Source organism: Muscardinus avellanarius, assembly GCF_963383645.1.
Source record: "Muscardinus avellanarius genome assembly, chromosome: 20".
Lineage (NCBI taxonomy): Eukaryota > Metazoa > Chordata > Mammalia > Rodentia > Gliridae > Muscardinus > Muscardinus avellanarius.
The window spans coordinates 35,777,420-35,800,144 of NC_137806.1; the positions used below are offsets into that span (position 1 = coordinate 35,777,420).

At 47.9% G+C, this 22,725-nt stretch overlaps 1 protein-coding gene across 1 annotated transcript in view; it reads left to right on the forward strand.

Moving 5' to 3' along the window:
• NUP133 (nucleoporin 133) overlaps positions 1-20,516 on the forward strand; it is a gene marked incomplete at both ends in the record, with an annotated part of 43,837 nt that extends 23,321 nt beyond the window's left edge. The window contains 13 exons of the mRNA XM_080716941.1: positions 794-888; positions 3,360-3,584; positions 4,724-4,846; positions 6,600-6,699; positions 7,416-7,667; positions 8,154-8,287; positions 10,441-10,599; positions 12,698-12,833; positions 15,215-15,333; positions 17,597-17,677; positions 18,949-19,013; positions 19,912-20,000; positions 20,380-20,516. Of these exons, the coding sequence (XP_080573067.1) occupies positions 794-888; positions 3,360-3,584; positions 4,724-4,846; positions 6,600-6,699; positions 7,416-7,667; positions 8,154-8,287; positions 10,441-10,599; positions 12,698-12,833; positions 15,215-15,333; positions 17,597-17,677; positions 18,949-19,013; positions 19,912-20,000; positions 20,380-20,516 (1,715 nt within the window). The remainder of the gene's footprint in view (positions 1-793; positions 889-3,359; positions 3,585-4,723; positions 4,847-6,599; positions 6,700-7,415; positions 7,668-8,153; positions 8,288-10,440; positions 10,600-12,697; positions 12,834-15,214; positions 15,334-17,596; positions 17,678-18,948; positions 19,014-19,911; positions 20,001-20,379) is intronic.
• Between the last annotated feature and the right edge of the window lie 2,209 nt (positions 20,517-22,725).

A 22,725-nucleotide genomic window follows, 5' to 3' on the forward strand; every position in this document is an offset into this window, starting at 1 on the left:
TCAGGGAACATTGGTGCAGATCCTAATTCTTCTTTCAGAGGCAGATTGCTTTGCTTTCTTTCTAAGGAACTTGGTAACAGTCTGAACATTTGACACTTTTAGATTAACTGAGGATTTTAACATGTTCAGTGTATTTGGCTAATAGATTATACACTCTCCAGGACTTGGTATGTAGCTGTGGCGCGGTGTGGCCTCTGCCTGTCCCAGCTGACCGCCCATTACCCTCCACTCCACTGCAGTGCTGAGGCTGCTGTGCGGTGCACTGGCGGGGCCGTTGCCACGTCCTGCCTAGAGGAGCATCCATGCGCCCCTTTCCTCAGCAGTTTTTGTGGGGGCCGTCACACTTAGGATGAAAGTGTTGAACTAGCCATAGCAGCTTTTGAGTTCAGTAGAAACTGTATCTATGCCCCCAGGTTCTCCTCTAAATAATCAAGCTCTTGAGTAATCTAAGTGATTTTACTGAAGTGTTGGCTTTCTTGCGCACGCGTGCGTGCGTGCGTGCGTGCGTGGTGCCGAGGGTGGCACCCAGGGGTGCTCTACCTCCAATCTACACCCCCGCCCTGATTTTATTCTTTTCCTTTGAAATAGAGTCTCATGAGTTGCAGTGGGCCCTGCTAAGTTGCTGAAGCTGTCCTTCAACCTGCAGTCTCCTGTCTCAGCCTCCCAAGGACTGGGTTACAACCATGCGCCTCCACGCCCAGCATGTTCTCTTGAGATGTTTTGCTTTGACCTCACTTGCATTTGCTCTAAAAGCACCATGTTTGGGTTTCCTCTCCTCACTGTGTTCTCACAGAGGCCCCTGGGCTCAGCAACACCTCGCTGATCATCCTCCACCAGCTGGAAGACAAGATGAAGGCCCACTGCCTGCTGCTGGATTTCCTTCACCAAGTAAGCTTCTGGTGGGCACTGCCCTGTGCCATCATGGGCCAGCAGATATCCCTCTCAGAGTCCTTCCCTGGGTGGGACCTGAGTTGTTTTTCATGTTCTGTACTACCACAGAAGTAAACAATTTCCCGACAGTGTGGAAGCCTGTTACTCCTAGAATGAAAACTGCATTGAAAATAAGATTAAAGAAGTGCATTTCAGAAGAGATCTTATTTCAGCTTTGACAGTCATATCCATGAGACTTGCTCTGTGTGTGTGTGCGTGTGCACGCGTATGTTTTAGAGATAGACAGATAGATGGTAGATAGTGTGGGATTGAACCCAGAGGCATTCTTATTTAGAAACAGTCTCGTTGGGTTTCTGAGAGCCTCACTAAATTGCTAAGGCTGGCTTCAAACCTGTGATCCTCCAGTTTTAGCCTCCCGAGTACTGGGATTACAAGCATGCGCCACCACACCTGGCAAGATATGCTCTTTTCAAAAACAGGATTTCTTTCAGATTTCCTATGCACTTTTTTATAAAAACTTGAGTTTCTGTACATTGGCTTTGGACTGAGGAGAGGAAAGTGACACTGGTAACAACAGGGTATAGGCTGGCAAGATGGGAAGGGTCCAGAGGCCGAGGCACGCTGCGAGGGTGTGCGTGCTGGGCGCAGGCACGTGTGTGGGCACCCTGTTTGTCAGAGAGCGCCACCATCGAGGGTGTGGGCCTCGGCGTCTGTGGCCCAGCTTCGCTGGCCCCACTGCTGGCAGCTGCAGCTGGATCTGAACGCCCACTCTGGCTGCCTCTGTTTGCACGCCCTTCGTCTGTGTAGCTTGTCTCACTGGTGGGACAGCATTCATGCCATACATGCCAAGAAGCTTGTGTGACTGAGCATGCCTAAGGGCATACTACTGAGCACAGGCCTCTTGTCTTCCTCGAGCCAGCGCATGGCTAGCAGGCTGCATCCTCCTTGGCAGGGGATCAGAAGTGGTGCTGGTGCCTCAGAACACTTGCTGTGTGTCTGGTGTAGAGGAGCAGGAGCAGGGTGAGCCCGGTGACCCTCATTGTGCTCACTGGGTGGCCAGCGTGATCCCAACTCAGCTGCATCCACACTCCCTGGGCTACCGCACCAGAGGGTCCTAACGGGAGCCTTGCAAAAGAACTGCACCTGAGGTGTCTTTGAGGGAGTCAGGACTAAAGTTCAAATCATAAAAGACACATGTCATTTACTTTAAAATAATCAGGTAAAGCTGGTAGCCGGGTGTGATGGCTCATGCCTGTAATTCCAGTATTTCAGAGGCTAAAGCAGGATTGCAGATTCAAGGCCAGCCTCTGCAAGTAGTGAGACTTGCATCAACCTAGTGAGACCCTGTTTCAAAATAAAAGTAAAATAGAGCTGGGATGTAGCTTGGAGGTAGAATGCCCCAAGTTCAAATCCTAGTAGACACACACACACATCGGGTGAATAGATTGAATGAATCAAGACAGATTGGCTCAGTAAAACATTCCAGACATTAAACATAAGCTGTGCACCTGGAACTCTAGCTACTCTGTGGCCAAGGCAAGAGGATTGCAAGTGTTAGGCCAACCTGGGTGACTTAGTAAGGCCCTGTCTCAAAACAAAGAGCTGGGATGTAGCTAAGTAGTAAAATGCCTTTGAGTCCAAAACAAAAGGAGGGGAGAAAGCTAAATGCTACGAAAAAATAAGATACTAGCAGATGAAACAAGGTTCAGAACAATATGTAAGGCATGATCCTTTTGTGTTTTTAAAAAGGGTATCTGCTTATAGCTGGACGTGTTGGTGCACACTTGTAATCCTAGCATTTGGGAGGCTGAAACAGGAGGAACATGGTTTGAGGACAGCCTCAGCTACTTAGTAAGGCCCTTTGCAACTCAGTGAGACCCTGTTTAAAAGTAAAGAATAAAAAATAGGGCTGGGGATATAGATGTAGAATGCCCCTAGGTTCCAGTCTCAGAACTTCCCCAAAGAAAGTATTTGCTGACATAAAGACCACAGAAGCAGATATAGAAGTGAAGTCAGAAAAAAATCAAGTCACCACTGAGGAAAGGGATTGTGCTCATTGTGAAAACTGTCCATTGCTTTCTGGTTCCTGTTATTGGGATGTTTTACCAGATGAGAAAGCTTAGGAAAACTGCTAGGCCCCAAGAATTCACCAAAAGTGGGTGTCAACAAAGGAAGCTCCCTGCCCCGGCCTGTGGTTTGGGGTCAGCCCCTTCGGTGGAGGCTGCTGAGTCTCCAGTTCCCGCTGGTCCTGGTTATTAGGATGGTGAGGCTGCTCTACCCCTGGTGCACCAACAAACTGTTTTGCATCCTAGTTGGAGGACGATGGATGGCAGTTCTGGGGTGGCCTCCCTTACCTGTTGTCGTGGGGGTGGGGAGAAGAGAGGAAGCCGAGACTACGTGCTGGGAGGTGAGTGCTAGCTGGCGCTCTGGTGGGTGCTTTCTGAGAACATGGCCTGTCTTTTTCCAAGGTTGGATTGTTTGGGCGTCTGGGCACATCTCCAGTTAGAGGGGCACCAATGGCAACGCGCCTGCTGCTCTGTGAGCACGCGGAGAAGCTGTCAGCTGCCATTGCTCTCAAGAACCACCATTCGCGACTGCCAGACCTCGTGAACGCAGCAATCCTGATGGCTCTGAACAAGAGGGACTGCGGAGTCCCAAGCAGCCTGACTCCTGCAGACATCTTCTTCCGTGAGGTCAGACGCGCCCTTGTTTTGTACCTTACAGTGTTTTGCAGAGCTCTGCCATTTGCTGACGGACCCCAGACAGGGCAGAGAGATGCCAGATGATCTCTAAGGATCTCTTTGGAATTCTAACTTGGACTCCCTGTTTTCTGGATTCTGTCTCTCAGCAGTGTCACTCATCTGTCACCTGCCCCATCAGCAAGCTTACAGAGCTTAGCAGAAAGGACTCTCTGCTTGTTTGGGTGCTAGGGTCTCCTGTGTTTGTGCACAGCCCCGTGGGCTGCCACAGGGAGCTGGCCTTGCTGGCTGGCTCCTTGGGTGCTGCGGAGGCCAGAGCACAGCCCGGCTATTCTCCAGCCATGTAGCCTACACACATCCTCCTGTGTGTTTTCAGTTATCTCTGGGTCATGTATGCAGTGTTCATACGACGTAAGTACTTTTACACTGTATTGCTTAGGGAATCATGACAAAAAGGTCTGTATGTATTCATTACAGGCCACCATTTTAGGCCTACCTATAGCATCAGTACTAGTATTCAACCCAAGGCTGGTTGAATCTACAGACGCAGAAGCCCTGGTGACAGAGTAGGCTAGGTGCATTGGATTTCACTATGCTTTCAGTGCTTCTATACGTCTTTTATCTTACTCTGGAAATAGAGCAAAGAATTCATACCCTACTGTGGCAGGTACCAAATCCCTGACTGACATGAGGAAAGAGGCTGCCAGCCCAAGCTTTCTAGAACCCAGAACAGGCATGTGTCTGATCTAGGCACTGGTGAGGACATTGCTGTCCCACCAGGGAATCAGGACCAGCAGATCTTTCTGAGAACTCAAGCTTCCAGGACCAAGTACTGTGTCAGGATGTGACTCGAGTCTTGCCCGTGTGTGTGTGTGTGTGTGTGTGTGTGTGTGTGTGTGTGTGTGTGTGTGGTTCTGGGTATTGAAACCCGGGGCATTCTACTTCTCAGCCACTCTGACAGCCTTTTGTGTTGGTGCTGAGGGGCTCGCTACTTGCTGAGGCTGTCTTGAGTGCTTTTCTTCTTGGTAGTATAAGAACACTCTTAGGACAATCTTCCAGAGCAGGCGTGCTGAAGGGCTTGCCTGGGCTGTGGCCCCATGCGTGCCCTTGGTGAGCAGTAGCTCTGCCCTCAGGTGTCACAGGTGGGCACCATCTGCGAGAGCCTGCTGGAGTACGAAGAGCAGGTCCTGAGGGACGCCGCGCTGGACTCTGTCGAGTGGGCTGCGGTAGCCATGGATGTCAACACTGTTCTCAAGGTACGCCCAGCAGTGATGGGGCCACTCTGCACGCCAGGAGGGCATTGCTTTCTTGTTCCTACCACTCTGTCAGCAGTGACTTACAAGGGTTTAGCTTTATGACATTTGTCAGCTCAAATGTTAGGAAAATATTACTCTTTTTATCAGTTAGCTAACAAGTGTTTTGAATGTTTGCCTTGTGTGTATTAGTATGTTTCTATAACCTAACCATTTATTTGGAGAAGGATGTTTCTGTCATTGCAAAATATTAATGTATGTTGATGTAGCTGCCCAATTCTCTCCTTTCTGTGGGACCGAGTTTCAGCATGCTGTCCAGGCTGGCCTTGAACTCCTGGGCTCAAGCAAGCCTGCATCAGTTTCCCAAGTGCTGAGGCCACAGCCCCGCCACTGAGCTCAGCTTCTGGGTGTTCTGTGGTTCTGAGGATTGAACCCAGGCGGGTTCTACCTCTCATCAACACCTCAGCCCTTTGTAAATTTTTTATTATTTATTTATTTATTTATTTATTTATTTATTTATTTATTTATGCAGTACTAGGAATGGAACCCAGGGATATTCTACCTCCAAGTGGCACCCCAGGCCTATTTTTTATTCTTTTTATGTTTGAAACCATCTCACTGAGTTGCGAAGGGCCTTGCTAAGTAGGCTATCTGCGAACCACAATCCGTCGGCCTCCGCTTACCGAATGCTGGGATTACAAGCATACAACTACCACGCCTGGCTTAAATTTTTTATTTTTATTTTTGCATGTTATTTTTTTTATTTTTGCAGTGCTGGGGGTGGAACCCAGGGGAATTCTACCTCTGAGAGGTACCCCAGCCCTATTTTTTATTCTTTCTTTTGAAACAGGGTCTCACTGTTTGCAGAGGGTCCAACTAAGTAGCTGAGGCTGTCTGCGAACTGCGATCCTCCTGTCTCGGCCTCCCAAATGCTGGGATTACAAGCGTGCGCCACCACGCCCAGCTTTTATTTTTATTTTGAGACAGAGTCTCACTAAGTTACTGCACACTTGCCTTGAATCTGTGATCTGGCTCAGCTTCCCAAGTCCTGAGGTTATGGGAGTGCGCCATTGCACATTTGCACATGGTGGCTTCTGGGTTTGGGGTTTTGTTGTTGATGTTTTGTGTTTCTGTCTTGGTGCTAAGGGGTAAGCCCAGGCCATTTATCTCTGAGTTATACCTTCGGCCCTTTTGTTTTGAAACAGGATCTCGTTAAGTTGCTGAGGGTTTTGCTGGGTTGTCCTCTTATCTCAGAATCCAAAGTACTGGGATTACAGGTGTGCACCACCACACTCGGCTGGCTGCTCCTTTGTTTGTTTGTTTGTTTGTTTGTTTGTTTGTTTGTTTTGCAGTACTGGGATGGAACCCAGGGGCATTCTACCTCTGAGCTACAACCCCACACCTATGTTTTATTCTTTATTTAGAATATTTAGAAACGGTCTCACTGAGCTGGAAAGAGCCTCACTAAGGAGCTGAGGCTGTCCGCAAACTTGGATCCTCCTGTCTCAGCCTCCCGAATGTACTGATTTTTCTATTCTGCTTACTGAAATTTTTCAAAATTGAAATTAATTATGGAGTAAAACAAATGTCAAAAGTAGAAAAACCAAAAAGTGTTGAGTATCTTTCTAGTTCTGTGAAGTGTGCTTGCCTAGCATTCGTGAAGCCCTGGGTTTTATTCCTCACGCTACAGCGAGAGAGAGCAAACCCCACAGAGCTTTGTCACTTCCCACGTGTGATGATGCCTTCATTTTCCCAGGACATGCTGCAGGCCGCCAGTCATTATCGCCAAAACAGGAGCGCCTTGTATCAAAAAGAACAACAAGTAGGAAAAGAGCCTGAGTGTGTTCCCTGGACAGGTAACCTGGACAGTGTTCAGTCTCTTTCTCATGGTCTCTCATGTGGGAAGCTGCGTGGGTTAAAATGGAAACCTTGGATGCCATCCCATCTCCAGCTCTTGTCACAGCACGCTATCCCTTGGAGTGTATCTGTGGACTTCCTTATGTCTCATTTATTAGGCACTTACAGTGCATCTACCGGGCCTTAGTACAGATGGCTTCTCATTGAAGCAGGCCCTGTTCCGAAAATGGACTGTTTTGTGTTGGCCTTTTAACACAACGGAAGCAAGTTAGCATTAAAGGAATGGACAGAGAAGAAGGGTTGTGTTTACTACTGTGTGAGTGAATCTCTACAAAGAATATGGGGAGCCAGGCGTGGTGGCGCACGCTTGTAATCCCAGCATTTGGGAGGTTGAGACCAGAGGATCTTGGTTCGCGGACAGCCTCAGCTACTTTGAGAGGCCCTCTGCAACTTAGTGAGACCTTGTTTCAAAGAATAAAAAATAGGGCTGGGGGTGTAGCTTGGCGGTCGAATGCCTCTGGATTCCATCCCTAGACCCACACACACACACACAAAAAAAAGAATATGGGTTGTAGCAAACACAGATGGGTATGCCTGAGCACCGACTTTTTTCTGGTAGCAGGAAAGTGACATAATTTTTAGGCAGTCTGTCAGTCTTTTCCCTGGGCACCATAGAACCCTGACGTGTAACAGGCTATTTTGTGTGATGTCACAGCAACCAGTGGTCCCACTGGCATCCGGACAGCCATTGTGCGCCAGCATGCTATCATCCTGAAGATGGTCTACCCACAGGCGGACAGCAACCTCCGCAGCGTCGTGACGGAGCAGCTGGCAGCACTGATCGACTGCTTGCTGGACGGCTATGTTTCCCAGCTGAAGTCTTTAAACAAATCCACAGACCAGGAAAGATATGACAGCCTGGAAATGGAGTACCAGCAGAAAAGATCAGAGCTCCTCTCTCCTCTGCGTGAGTGCGCAGTGCACGGCAGGGCTGGTGGGCTGTGGGTTTGCAGACCAGGGAATCAGGAAGTTGATGCATTGTGGGCAGAGTGCCATGTAATCCAGCCCAGCCAAGTGCCACAGCGAAGCAGATACTTGCGGCTCTGTGGAAACTTAGCCTTTCTTCAGTACTTACCAGCACAAGTACCACAGATAGTGCTGCGGGTGGTTAAAAGTGATGAGCCAGCCTGTGAGCATGGCCAGGGCGGGCAGAGGCGCAGGTGCAGCGTGCTGCACTCTCCTCGAGGCAGCTTGGGAGTAGCAGGCACTAGCACACACAGAAGGTGTGTCTGGAGGCTGCAATGTGTGGACGGTGAACCAAACACCAGTGACCATAAGGCTTCCGTTCCCTTCTTGATTCTCAGTGTGTGACGTGAGCAGAGGTGCTTTCAAGTGACCCTTTTTGCTATATGTTTAAGGTTTTATAACGGTTTTTTCCATCTGTCATTTTCAGTCACACTAGGCCAGTTCTCATGGGCTGCTTCTCTAGCAGAGAAATACTGTGACTTTGACATCTTGGTGCAGATGTGTGAGCAGACAGACAACCAGAACAGACTCCAGCGCTACATGACCCAGTTTGCTGATCAGGTAAGAGGCTGGGCGGCCAGTCTGTGGTAACCGTTGCTGTCTCCAGTCTCACTGGGGCTTCAGAGATAGGGTGCTGTCTTTTTGTAGTTAATGTAGCTAAGAAGGTACTTATGTTTTGCATGTTGTTTCTTTGTAAGTTGCCAGATAGTTCTCTACATACAGATTTTACTGAAAGATTCCTTGACTTTGGAAAATGAGAGATTCCTTGGCCTTGAAAAATGTTGACCCTTTTGCTTATGTTTACTCTTACGTTGTAACAAGCACTTAGGTACAGGGACATGAGGGAGATGTTGAGGTGCAAACGAGGACGCTGCTTGCAGAGAGCGCAGGTCTGCACACACCTAAGACTTGCTCTCATGGGATTTGCCGTTAGCTTCCTGCTTCTAAAGTTCTGGGGGCAATTTAGATTGCCTCTTAAAACCAGTTCATTCAGTGACTTCATTATATAAAAGTATATTTTTTTCTATTATAAAAGTTATGTTTTAGCCGGGCGTGGTGGCGCACGCTTATAATCCCCATGCTTGGGAGGCGGAGACAGGAGGATTACGCAGGTTCGAAGCCAGCTGTGCTGGCTTAAGAGACCCTGTTTCCAAATAAAATATAAAATAGGTCTGGGAATATAGCCCGAAGGTAGAAGGGTTCCATCCCCAGTACCACCAAAAAAAAAAGTCACGTTTTACAAAAAAGCTGCCAGTCACTCATGCCTGCGACCCAAGAGAACCCATCTGAACACTAGTTTGCCTTCTTCCGGTTCCCTGCTCTGTGGTCACAAGCAAACACGTTCTCCCGCTGCTTTCTTCACTTGATGGTATTGCACGTGGCCCTGTGGCTGCTAGTCTGCAGCTGCATTTTTGCGGCACCTTGGTCTTTCATTGACTGTGTGAGTAGTGTGCGAATGTTGGGCATGGCTAACCCACCTGTGTGTTTCACAGCAATGCTGATACACCAGTCAATTTTTATCAAGTTTCTACCCCATGATTTTTTGATTCCCTGGATTCTGGTTGTCTGTGGACAGTTTTCATCTGATCATTCTTGGGCTGCCTTCCGTTATCTGCTGTCTGTGTTGCTTGCTTGGCAGACTTCTCTGTTCCTGTAATTTTCTAATTGGTTTGGACTGGTGTCAAAGCACAGTGAGGATGGGATGCACGCTCCTGTTCTCTGGGGAATTTTGTTTTCCTTTGTGTAGTTTGGTGAGAGGTGGATCACTCATCTTTTGAGAGTAAAAATGGCCAGGGGTGATGTGACGTTCATTTACTTCTGGTTTCAGATCTTTTGGGGGAACATCTGTGTTCATAGCTACATCCTCACCATCTCCTACACTCTTGGAGGCTGTAGGGCCTTTAACCGAATTTTTAATACCAATATGTTCGTAATTCCATGTTGTTAGTGACTCTCAAATTGACAGATGCACATCAGATTCCCATCAGCTGTGCCAGTGATCATTAACAAGATTCCTTCTGAACTAAATCCACTCGCTCGCCAAGTGAGATAGTTGAAGTATAGAAGTACAAGAAAGTAAGCCGGGCATGGTGGTGCGCGCTTGTAATCCCAGCATGCGAGAGGCTCAGACAGGAGGATCATGGTTCACGGACAGCCTCACCTACTTGGTGAGGCCCTTTGCAACTCAGTGAGACCGTGTTTCAAAATAAAGAATAAAAAACAGGGCAGGGGGTGTAGCTCAGAGGTCAAATGCCCCTGGTTCCATCCCCGGACCTGAAGAAAAAAAAGGAAGTACAAGAAAGTGCCAGGCATGGTGGTGCACAAATATAGTCCTCATATTTGGAAGGTTGAGATGGGGATCACAGGTTGGAGGCCAGCGTCAGCAGCTTAGCAAGATTCCCTGCAATATGGAGAAACCCTGTTTCTAAACAAAAAATAGAAAGGGCCAAGGATGTAGCTTGGAGGCAGAATGCCCATGGTTTCAATTCTTAATGCCACAAAAAAAGAAATATAGGAAAGTCATTGTCAGTGTAGGAACGTTGACCAATGTAGGAACTCTGTAACCCACCATATATATTCCTATAACAATATAAGACATTTTAACAAGAAGATAGATATTCTGGGGTCTTTGGAAGATACTCGGTATTATCACAGTGTCTATTTTAAAGCGGTATTACTAACTACAAATGGAGCTTTGACTCTATCCCTTGTAGAATTTTTCAGACTTTCTCTTCCGTTGGTATCTGGAGAAAGGAAAGCGGGGCAAGTTACTGTCTCAGCCTGTTTCCCAGCATGCACAGCTGGCAAATTTTTTGCAAGCTCATGAACATCTCAGCTGGTTACATGAAATTAATAGCCAAGAATTAGAAAAGGTAAGTGGGATTAAGTTATATGAAACAGATGTATGCAGTTTATTTAATCATTTTTAGTTATTTTGGGTTTTAACAATTAAAATACCACTTAAAACTATATATCCTGGTAAGGGGTTAACTCAGCTCAATAGCAAAAAAAAAAAAAAAAAAAAAAGTAACACAGTTTTAAAATGGGCAAAAGACCTGAATAAGTACCTCTAAGCATAAGTTATATAAATGGCGAAGAGATGACAAAAATGCTTAGCATCAGTACATAGGAGAATGCAAATCGGTACCACCCTGAGATACGCCACTGCATACCTGTCGAAATGGCTCTTAGCCAAAAGAAAAGGGAGAGCAGATGTTGGCAAGTGTAGCCACTGTTGATAGGGATGTAAAGGAGCACAGCCATGTGGAAACCCGGGGAGGTGTGGATATGCATCGTGGCTGATACGCAGCCAGCGAGAGGACGGGATGCCCAGAACAGCACGCCCAGCACGCTCACCTGCACGTGGGCTCCCAGACGCTGGGACTCTTCAGCAGCAGAGCACAGCCTGGCCAGGAGGCTGGGGGAGGGCGAGAGAGGGGCGGGCACAGCACAATTTCAGCTGAACAGAAAAGAAGTATTGCACAGCGTGGTGGCTGCAGTTAATAATACTGTGTTGTGTATTTCCAGCTCACTGGAGTAAATGTCAGTGATACCCACCAAATAAGTCCTTGCTGTGGCAGACTATGCTTATATTATAACCTCACTCGGGCCGGGCGTGGTGGCACACGCTTGTAATCCCCGTGCTTGGGAGGCTGAGACCAGAGGATTGCACAGGTTCAAAGGCAGCCTCAACTACTTAGTGAGGCTCTCAGCAACTTAGCGAGACCCTGTTTCCAAATAAAAAATATAAAATAGGTCTGGGAATATAGCCCGGAGGTAGAAGGCCTCTGGGTTCCATCCTCAGAACCACAAAAAAATAAAAAATAAAAATAAAAATAAAAACTCACTCGACATGCCATAAATATATACAACTTCACCTTATAACATTTTTTATAAATTTTTTAAAAACATAGGTTATTGGTGTGTATATATACACACTTCTCTGACATAACTTGAGAAGGGCAGGGTATTCTTGATTCATGATGCTGTTTTCATGAGTGATGTGCTTTAACTACTGTTCCAGCCAATAAAGTGCAAATGCTTTGCTAATGTTTACATGACAGTTGTTGGTCTTCTGTTATGATGAATGTGTTCTTATAACAAAAATAGTGAATGCATAAGTAAAAACCCACACTGATTTTGAAGTGTGCTCTCTACAAAGTATTCAAGCAACTGTAATTGCTGCAGAACAGATGTTAGTACGTCTTTTTCCCGTAATCACTGTGTTTGATTGAGATTTTTTGTACCACCCTCAGGTCCGATGGTGATCAAGTTTCAGGATTGTTAACTGTCTTTCATTGACCTTTGTGTCTAACTCAGGGGAGGGGGAGTGTAGGATTGCCCAGTTTTCACTTAGAGGCAAGGATAGTAGCTGGCATGACAGTGCAAACTTATAGTCCCAGTCTTGGGAGGTGGAGACAAGAGGGTGGCAATTGTACTGGGAATGGAACCCAGGGGCATTCTATCTTCGAGCTACAGCCCCAGCCCTATTTTTTAGTCCTTTTTTATTTTTGAAACAGGGTCTAACTGAGTTGCAAAGGGCCTCACTAAGTAGCTGAGGTTGTCCCCGAACTGTGATCACCAGTGTCAGCCTCCTGAATGCTGGGATCACAAGCATGCACCACCACTCCCACTGACTCTTTTTCAAAACAACAACAAACAAAGATAGAGGGTGGAGGGTGGAAAGCCGCTGGTTTCAATCCCCAGTACTTAAAAACAAAGGTGGGGCCGGGAGTGGTGGCACAAGCTTGTAATTCCAGCATTTGGGAGGCTGAGACCTGAGTATTGTGGTTTGTAGTTCACAGACAGCCTCAGCTACTTAGGCCCTGTTTCAAAAAATTGGGCAGGGGCAGGGGTGTATCTCGGAGGTCAAATGCCTCTGGGTTCCATCCCCATAGCCTTAAAAAAAAAAAAAAAAAAAAAAAAAGGTGGGGTTGGTGCCTAGGGTTTTCAAGGTTTTCTTTATTGCAGGCTCACGTTACACTTCTGGGTTTAGCAAATATGGAAACTCGTTACTTCACAAAGAAAAAAACTCTTCTTGGCTTGAGTAAACTGGCTGCATTAGCTTCAGACCTTCCAGAGGATATGCTGCAAGAGAAAATTGAGGGTAAGAAAGAATCTGACATTTGGCCTAGAGGATGTGTGAGCTGGCCGTGGTCCTTGAGCTGGTGGAGGGCTGTGGACTTGGAGGGCCTTCGTCCTTTTTCTTTTCTTTTTGTAATACTGCCGGGTATTTTATTTTTAAGGAAAAGCAATTTAGCTGGGCATGGTGGCACACACTTGTAATCCCAGCATTTAAGAGGCTGAGGATCACGGTTCGCAGACAACCTCAGCTATTTAGTGAGGCCCTTTGCAACTCAGTGAGACCCTGTTTCAAAATAAAGAATAAAAAATAGGGGCTGGAGATGTAGGTTGGGTATAGAATGCCCCTGGGTTCCAGCCCCAGTACTATTTTTTTTAAAAAAAGTAATTTGTGTTTTAAACCATAAGCCCTAAAGAATAAATTCAGATGGTTTTGAGTGGAGGATTCTTATTAGCCCTCAGGCATTCATATTCTCAGGTAAAAGAACTGCAGAGAAGCCCTGACTTGTACACAGGGTGCATCCAGGGAGTGGGGCTGGTGAGCTTATTCTGGAACTCTTGGGTAGATAGAGAAAATGATTCAGTACAGCTTTATTTTTGAGAACCAAGGAGAAAGAAGATACAGGTCACGACAGAAAGCAAATGAGAACCTATCTAAATTGGGGCTCTAAGATGGAATCTGATTTGTTAGATGATGCTGTGTGTTGGCTTAGCCACAGGAGGGCCTAGCAGCCTTCTGGGTAGCATGGCGGTGACACATTGGTTCTTCACCAGTTCCAGGAGAGCCTGCTGGGCAGAGCACAGGGCAGTGTGGAGGCTCCAGGAGAACACGGGAACTTCTTACAGCCCCACAGTCCATCAGGAAGAATGGTGCTGAGGGCATACAGCTTTCTTACTTAGAAAAAGCCATGGATTCACAGTGGTGCCCCAAAGGGGCCACATCAGCGAGAAGCTTCTTTGCAAACCAGTGACGTTGGCACATGTGGACAGGGGCGTCAATGTATTGCAGCCAGTGAGGAACCGGGGTTCAGAGATGCTGGAAACCAGGTGTCCAGGCGCACGCTGTAACCAGTGTTGAGGCTGATGAACCGTCTCAGGTTGGAGGCCAGCCTCCGCAGCTCAGTGAGTCCTGCTTCAAAGTAGGAAATGAGCTGGGCGTGGTGGCGCACACTTGTAATCCCCGCGCTTGGGAGGCGGAGGCTTGGGAGGTGGAGACAGGAGACTCACGCAGGTTCGAAGCCAGTCGCGCTGGCTTAAGAGACTGTTTCCAAATAAAAATAAAAATAAAAATAGGTCTGGGAGTGTATGTAGCCCGGAGGTAGAAGGGAACCCCAGTACCACAAAAAAAAAAAAAAAAAAAGAACAAAGTAGGAAATGAAAAAGGCTGGAGATGTCGCTCGGAGGTAGAATGCCCCTAAGTTTAATCTTGAGTGCCAAATAAATACAGAAATTGCTTTTTGGTTATATAAATAGTCCTGTGGAAAATATGTAAATTATAGAAAAAACACAAGTTATGCTTGATGTAAGTCCCACCTCCAAGCACTGTTGCTTTATGTGTGCCTCCCAGTCTGCTTTGCTTGCTTGCTTTCTTTCTTTCTTTTCTTGTGGTACTGGGGTTGGAGCCCAGGGGCTTTCTACCTCTCGACTACAACCCCAGCCCTATTTTTATAATTTATTTGGAAACAGGGTCTCACTAAGTTGCTGAGAGCTTCACTCAGCAGCTGAGGCTGGCTTCAAACCTGTGCGATCCTCCCGTCTCAGCCTCCCAAGCGCTGAGATTACAAGCGTGCGCCACCACGCCTGGCTTTCCAGTCTGCTTTTCTTTGAATGGAAACGCATGAAGTGTTTTAATTTTCACAAAACTGTTAGTGGGTGGAATGGAGCAGTGCTGCATGGGGTGCCTACGCTGGGGCCGCTGGGACCGCCGTGTGAGATGGCAGTTTCCATCTCTCCCAGCAACCTCGCGTGTGTGGTGGGCATAGACAGAGAATGGGCCACAGACCAGAGCGCCCAGGTGGGCAGAGGCCTGCCTCCTCCGTTAGAAAAGCAGCACTTCTTTGCCCTGTTTATTTCTCTTGTGCTCTATGGTGGTGGGTGAGACTGCCTCAGACTTCACTGAGCTACTGTGGGTATGAGGCCCCACCTCTGTGCCTCAGCCCCACGCTGCAGCCTCTGTCTTAGACTGCATCACACAGCAGGATGCACTCCCTGTCCTGTCTTCTCCCCCTGCCTCTGGCTCCAGAAAGACCCAAAGGACTCAGACCAGTCCATAAATACGCAGTGTCAACCCAAGATCACTGGATAGTGGCATGATTATTCCTGGAGCTGTTGGTTTAGATTGTCTGATGGCAGAGCAGATGTGAAAGTCACATCATTCTCCCTCTTCCTTCCTCTCCTTGAACCTAGCAATGGCTGAGCAGGAGCGCTTCCTGCTGCACCAGGAAACCCTGCCTGAGCAGCTGCTGGCGGAGAAACAGCTGAGCCTCAGCGCCATGCCTGTGTTGACTGCACCGCAGCTCATCAACGTGAGTGTTGCCTGCCTGCCCGCCCCCTCAGAGCCTCCCCAGAGGAGTTTTCATCCCCTTCCAGCCTTCCCCACCCTGGCTCAAGCTGGAAGGGGCTGGCCGCTGCCTCCCCACTCCACCTGGCAGTGCTCATCCCAGGGCCAGGAGAAATCACAGGTGCTTTGTTTCAGCGTAAGACGGGGTGACTGAGTAGCTTCACTTCCCCTCAGCAGCACTCTGCATGCAGGCTCCTGTATTACCTGCAGGCCTCGCTTGGCCCCAGGTTCTGCCTCCACCCCGTCCTGGCTGCCAAGGTGAGGTGTGGCTGCGGCGGGTGAGTGGTTGGTGTCCCGGTGCACAGCCTTCACAGTCCACCACAAGGCCCTTCCTGTGAGGTGATGTGGGGCCAGCCTGAGCTGCTCTCATTATATAAAAAGAAGCAATCTGAGTGTTAGCCATTATTAGTAAGTTACCATGCTGAGCTCACAGCAGCCTCTCCTGATAGAGCATGTTCAACTTAGAAATATAAAATGTCAGTTGTAACTCATCGCTATTCTATGTGTTGCTAAGAGGGAAAGAGTAGGCCCAGTTTTACTCAGGTACACCGACGATTTTAATGCTGCATTCCAGTGTCAGAAGTTGTGGAATTAAAAGGATGTTCAAAGTGTTGTTTTTTGTTTGTTTTTGTTGCAGTACTGGGGATGGAACCCAGGGCATTCCACCTCCAAGCTGCACCCCCAGCCCCATTTTTTATTCTTCATTTTGTTGTTGTTGTTTTGGTGGTACTGGGGTTCCTGGAAGCCCTTCTTCCTCCAGGCTTCACTCCCAGACCTATTTTATATTTTTTTATTTGGAAACAGGGTCTCTTAAGCCAGCACGGCTGGCTTCGAACCTGCACAATCCTCCTGTCTCCGCCTCCCAAGCACAGGGATTACAAGCGTGCGCCACCACGCCCGGCTTTATTCATCATTTTGAAACAGGGTCTAAATTGCAGAGGGCCTTACTAGGTAGCTGAGGCTGGCCACAAACTTGTGATCCTTCTGTCTCTTCCTCCCAAGTACTGGGATTACAAGCGTGTGTTACCACACCTGGGGAAAGGATTGTTTTTTAAGTTTTATAAATCAATGAAAATAGAAAAGGCTGGTAGCTTTTTCTGAACTGGTTTGAATGTTATGCAAGGGCTTGTACAGCCTTTACATACAGCCTTTACAAGTGAAAGTCTGTATTACAAATAGTTGTCAGGAAAGGAAGACAGGAGAAATCAAGTCGAATTTCTAATAAGGCAAGTGTTTTTCTGATTATAAAGTTTTAGAGAGTTTGAGGAATACAGAAATGGGATGGCAGAAGCCAGCTGTCATCTTAACTAGCCCAGGGTACATTTGCAGCACTTGGATATGCTCTCTTCTGGGTAATCAAGACCTACTGTGTGCTGTATCCTGGGTTGCAGTTTTTATTTATTTTTTTTTCTTTTTCTTTTTTTTTGGTGGTACTGGGGTTCCTGGAAGCCCTTCTACCTCCGGGCTACACTCCCAGACCTATTTTTACATTTTTTTATTTGGAAACAGGGTCTCCTAAGCCAGCGCGCGCGGCTGGCTTCGAACCTGCGCGATCCTCCTGTCTCTGCCTCCCAAGTGCGGGGATTACAAGCGTGCCCACCACGCCCGGCTGGGTTGCAGTTTTTAAAACCACCCAAAAAGGTAGCATTTCAAAACCCCATTAAGTAGCTTTCACATGCAAGGGTTAGCGCTGCCTTTCAAAGAGGATGACAGAGTGCTAAGATGAACTTTCAGTCTCCTTGATCTTAAGAATGTAAATTTCCCGATATTTTAAAAGTGTGTGCACCGAGTTATGCAAGTTAATTTTTAATGAAGCATATAAGCATTTTTAAGGCAGGTTAGGTCTGGGGGTGTGGCTTAGTAGCAGAGCACTTATCTAGCATGTGCAAGACCCAGAGTTTAATACCCAGTACCCAAAAACAAAAACACCACAGTAACAGGGCAGGGTGGCACGTGTCTGTAATCTCAGTACTTGGGAGGCTGAGATGGGAGAATTTCAGGTTCAAGAACAGCCTCAGCAACTTAGCAAGATTCTCAGCAACCTATCGAGACCCATAGCTAAACATAAAATAAACTAAGGCCTGGGGGTGTAGCTCAGACGTAGAATGTCCCTGGGTTCCGTTCTCAATACCACCAAAGAAAAAGACCTAATGACTTGTCTCCGTAATTGCTCTAGTATTAGCTTTGTGTTTACTTAAAATAATCTGTCTTATTGCGACTGACCACAGCTGTATATCTGTGAAGAAAACAGAAGGGCTAATGAGTACGACTTCAAGAAGGCTCTGGACTTGCTCGGGTACATTGATGAGGTGGGTAAGTCACGCGCTGACCTCGGGCAGCTGAGCGCGCACGGGAGGGGCTGGGTGGTGGCACGCGCCGCAGCCCCAGGACTTGGGAGGCCGAGGCAGGAGGACTGCGGGCTCTAGACCAGCCTCAGCCACTAAGACGCCGAGGAAGTAGCTCAGAGGTAGGATGCCCCTGGATTCAGTCCTTGGTACAAAAACAGAGGGCAATACTTGTTCAAGCCGATCGTGAAAATGTGGAAAGACCTTCTGCTCCAGCCCTGCTGGCTCCTCAGGCACCAGGAGGTGGGGCCTCACGACCCGCACGTTTCCAGGCGCGGCTTCTGTGCACAAATAAGTGTGCAGCTTTTCACAGTGAATCCTGAGGTGTTTCTTCTTGTAGATTTCACCCTAGGAGAAGCTGTTCCTCAGCTTTCAGAGATTATTATTTTTTTCCCTTCAGATATTGAGGATTTAACCCAGGGGCATTCTACCTTCAAGCTACAACCCCAGCCCTATTTTTTTATTCTTTATTTTGAAACAGGGTCTCACTAAGTTGCTGAGGCTGGCCACAAACCTGTGATCCTCCTATCTTAGCCTCCCAAATAGTGGGATTACAAGCGTGTGTCACCACACCTGGCTTTTGATAATCTTTTGAAAATTTTGTGCAAATTCTGTAGGGAAAGTAGTCATTCTGTTGTCTGACCAGGCAATTGGAAGTACTTTGGTAGATTTAGAAAGCACAGCGCACACTTGTAATCTCAGTACTTGGGAGGCTGGGACAGGAGGATCACAGGTGTGAGGACAGCCTCAGCAAGTAGTAAGACTCATCCTAGCAAGACCCTGATTCAGAATTAAAAAAAAAAAAGAAAAATAGGGCTGCGGGTGTAGATCAGAGATAAAATGCCCCTGGGTTCAGTCCCCAGCACCACACACACACACACACACACACACACACACACACACACACACACACACAGCTCAACATTTAGCTTTTGCATAGCCTTGTCTAAAAACCTTAGCATCTCAAAGTTTCTGATAAAGAATGCTTTTTAAGTGTGTGTTTCTTTTTTATCTTTTGTACTGGCAGTTGAACCTAGGGTGTTCTGCCGCCACCCTACTCCCCCAGCACTTGTTACGTATTTTTTCTGTTAAAGCAGGCTCTCACTGAGTTGCCCTGCACTAGCCTCAAACCCACGATCCCCATTTCTCAGCCTTTCACCACAGGCATGCCCCACACGCATGTATTTCTGTCTTAAAGCCAGGATTTAATCAAGATGTTTTATTTTGCTGTGAAGGAAGAAGATGTAGATATAAATGGTCTGAAGCTGGAGATCCTTTGCAGAGCACTGCAGAGGGACGAGTAAGTCTGGCGGGATCTGCGTGGTGGGCTTGTTGCCAGGGCAGCGCGGTGTCCAGCGCCAGGAAGTGCTGTGCTCTGGCGGCGCTGTCTCACGCTGTGTGCGCTTCAGAGGTTGTCCTGATGGACTTGAGCCTTTAATTCAGCAGTCCTGGGGTTTTGGAAGTGACTGCTTGTGGTGTTGACCTGTAGGCCATCAGTTCACATAGAAATGTGTATGTTCCAGCCCTCACTGAAGTAGGACCCGCCACACCAGATGAGCCACAGACTGCAGTTGGTTAAATAAACAGTGCCTGCCGTACGAGAGCCATCCTCTTGTGTAGACTTGGGCAGAGACGGTGTCCTCTGGGGAGAGCAGGCTGAGCTCCAGGCACTGCTGCCCGCCTCCTCCCCGGCTCTTCTCGTCAGTATGCCCGGGGCCCTCGGGAACGCCCTCTCTGCCCCCTGTTGGCTCTGCCCCATCACAGCGTGCTGCCTGGGCCCTTCACGAGTCTTCTGTGGCTTGTGTGCATTGAGCACCGCACAGCAGGGCTGTGTGCTTATGACTCAGTAGGAGAGAACACAGCTCTTCTGCCTTACACCAGACTCTGGGAAACAGAATCTGGTGGAATTGATACTGTCCCTGTGCTCTGGAAGACCAGACCTGGGGTCCCTGCTAGATAGATGCTACTTTCCGACTTTTCTTCAGAAAGATGCCCCTGGCTGGCTTGCAGCCAGGTGGTGCTGAGCAGTGCCTGCCCGCAAGGCTGCTCTGTGTGGAGGCCGAGATGTGTCCAGCACACAGTCCTCACGTGGTGATCTGCCTGCTCAGAACTCAGCCCTGAGACGAAGCCACACGCCAGCCAGAGTCCTTTGCCCCAGCGATACCTGCTCCCTCCCTAGTGGTGTTTCTGTTTTCCAGTTGGTCCAGCTCAGATGGTAAAGATGATCCCATTGAAGTGTCCAAAGACAGCGTATTTGTGAAAATCCTACAGAAACTTTTAAAAGATGGTAAGTGTCTTGTTGCTGTTGGAAGTTTCAGTGTTGCTCCTCCATTTTAGAATCCGGGTGTATTGGTGGGTATCTGCCAAGATGTCAGAGGATGAGGACACTCAAGATGAAGTGTTATCATTTGAAGAATCCGAGAGCTTTGTCTACGTGAAGGAGAGGGTTGGGGGAACAGGTCAGCACTTTTGAGCAGTAGAGGAGCAGCCGTGGCCGCCTCTGGAGAGCACCTTGTCAGACTTGAACTCCTGGGACAGGCGGGGCTTGGAGAAGAGCCTCCCAGCCCCTGACGGGAGCTTAGACAGGAGCACAGTGCTTCATTACCAGTCATCTGGGTTCATTTGAGAGTTTGTAAATTAAAGTGGCCTCTGCCTTTTTATTGCAGGCATCCAGCTCCGTGAGTACTTGCCAGAGGTGCAGGGCCTGCTGCAGTCAGACCAGCTCGGAAGCCTCAAGTCCAACCCTTATTTCGAGTTTGTTTTGAAAGCTAATTATGAATATTATGTTCAAGGACAAATTTAATTTTTTCTAAAATGGTTAATTTTTCTAAATTTTATATTGTGTGTGTATATATATAAAGTCTAAGCTTTGAACAACTAAAATTGTGTACAGTTTATAGTGTGTGCAGCTGAGTTGCTTTGTACTTTATTTGGAAAGTACTGTAAATAGTTCTGGGTTTTGCTTCTGTGATACTTTCCTCCTCTTCCCACATGAAAGCTATCGTTTCTGTGCTTGCTGCCCATCCTCTTCAGCCTCATTCTGTCCAGTGGGTTCTGCAGTTCACATCCTGATTCTGGCCTCTGTGTGCAGGTTACTTCTGGGCCTCGGTTCCACAACTCTTAGAAATTCTAAACCAGAGCCAGGCATGGGGCGCACACCTGTAACCCCAGGACTTGGCGGCTGAGACAGGAAGATCGCAGGTCCACAGCTAGACTCAGCGACTTAGCAAGGCCCTGTTTCCAAGCAAAAAATAAAATATGGCTGGGGATGTAGCTTAGAGGCAGAATGCCCCTAAGATCAATCCCTGGTACAAAAAAAGGAAGGAAAGGAGGGGGGGGGGGATTCCAGGTCACCCTGGGCCATCTCTGAAGGCCAGTGACTGTGCGTGCACACTGGAGAGAGTCGGAGGAATGTGAGTCTGTTTTACTTGGGGCTAATGGAAAATTATCCAGCAAAATAGATGTCAGATTTTACTTATTACAGGACTGAAAGGACGTCCATGAGAGTTTGATAACTGATTAACTCATCGGGAACATTCTTAGCTCTTCTCATAAGTAATGAGTATTAAAGTATTTTAGTAAGCCGGGCATGGTGGCGCACGCTTGTAATCCCCGCACTTGGGAGGCTGAGACAGGAGGATCACACAGGTTCAAGCCAGCCTCAACTACTTAGTGAGGCTCTCAGCAGCTTAGTGAGACCCTGTTTCCAAATAAAATATAAAATAGGTATGGGAGTACAGCCTGGAGGTAGAAAAGCCCCTGGGTTCCACCCCTAGAACCACACCAAAAAAAAAAAAAAAAAAAAAAGTATTTTAGTACCAGGTGTCGTGGCACACACATTTGTAATCCCAGTATTTGGGAGGCTGAGAAAGTGTTGCAGGTTCAAAACTAGCCTCAGCAATTAATTGAGGCTCTCAGAAACAGTGAGACCCTGTTTCCAAATAAGAAATAAGAGTCTGGAGATGTAGTTCAGAAGTAGAATACCAAAAATAAAAAGTATTTTAGAGAATACAGTGTTCATGCTGCTTTCTGATCATGAGGGAATAGGTGTAATCTTTCAGTTTTGGGTCTGATCTGCCTCCTGTGTTTTCAGAATGATTTTTCCTGAAACAACTTCAGGCTGAGTGTGGTGGTGCACACTTATAATCCCAGTACTTGGGAGGCCGAGACAGGAGGATCGCACAGGTTCAAAGCCAGCCTCAGCAACTTATTGAGGCTCTCAGCAATTTAGTGAGACCCTGTTTCCAAATAAAGAACAAAATAGGGATGAGGGTGTAGCCTAGAGGTAGAAGGCCCATGGGCTCCATCCCCATTACTACATAAATACATATGTAGTTTCACCAGTCTTCCCTAGTTGAGAAAGCCTGTGCTGCTAAGACCCCGGCGAGACTTCCTAATGGAGCAGGAGGTAGCGCACTCCAAGGCTGCTTTGCCCTAACCAGCCCTCACCAAGGCCTGGCTTCAGTTTATTGGAAAGCAGATTGGACGGGCAGAGCCTGTACGGCCACTCGGGGCCAGCCCAGGGCGTGCCACCTCGTCTACCAGACATTGGAGAAGGGCAGAAGTTAAACGTGGAGGAGCCTGGTGCCCCAGCTAGCCCTGGATGTTTGGAGCAGGGGGCGCTAGAGCGCTCATCCTAGGGAAGGAACTTACAGCCTGTCCTGTTCTGCAGCCTGCTGCTGGAAGTCAGGTTAAGGAAATGTCAGAGGTATGGGGAGAGGTCAGGAAGAGGGCTTGGGCCGTGCTTTGGCCATCAGTGATGTGCTCTGGGATGGGGCTCCTGCCACCTTCCCGCCACCGTGGCCATCCCTGGACTGATGAGAGTGCTACAGGGAGCCAGTCTGGCTGGCGCCGTGGTCCACGCCTATAATCCCAGTACTTGGGGGGCTGAGACAGGAGGATCACAGATTCAAGACCGGCCTCAGCAACTATGACCCTGTTTCAAAATTTAAAAGTAGGGGTGGGGTGTATCTTGGAGGAACGCCCTGGGTTCAGTCCCTAGTGCATGCACT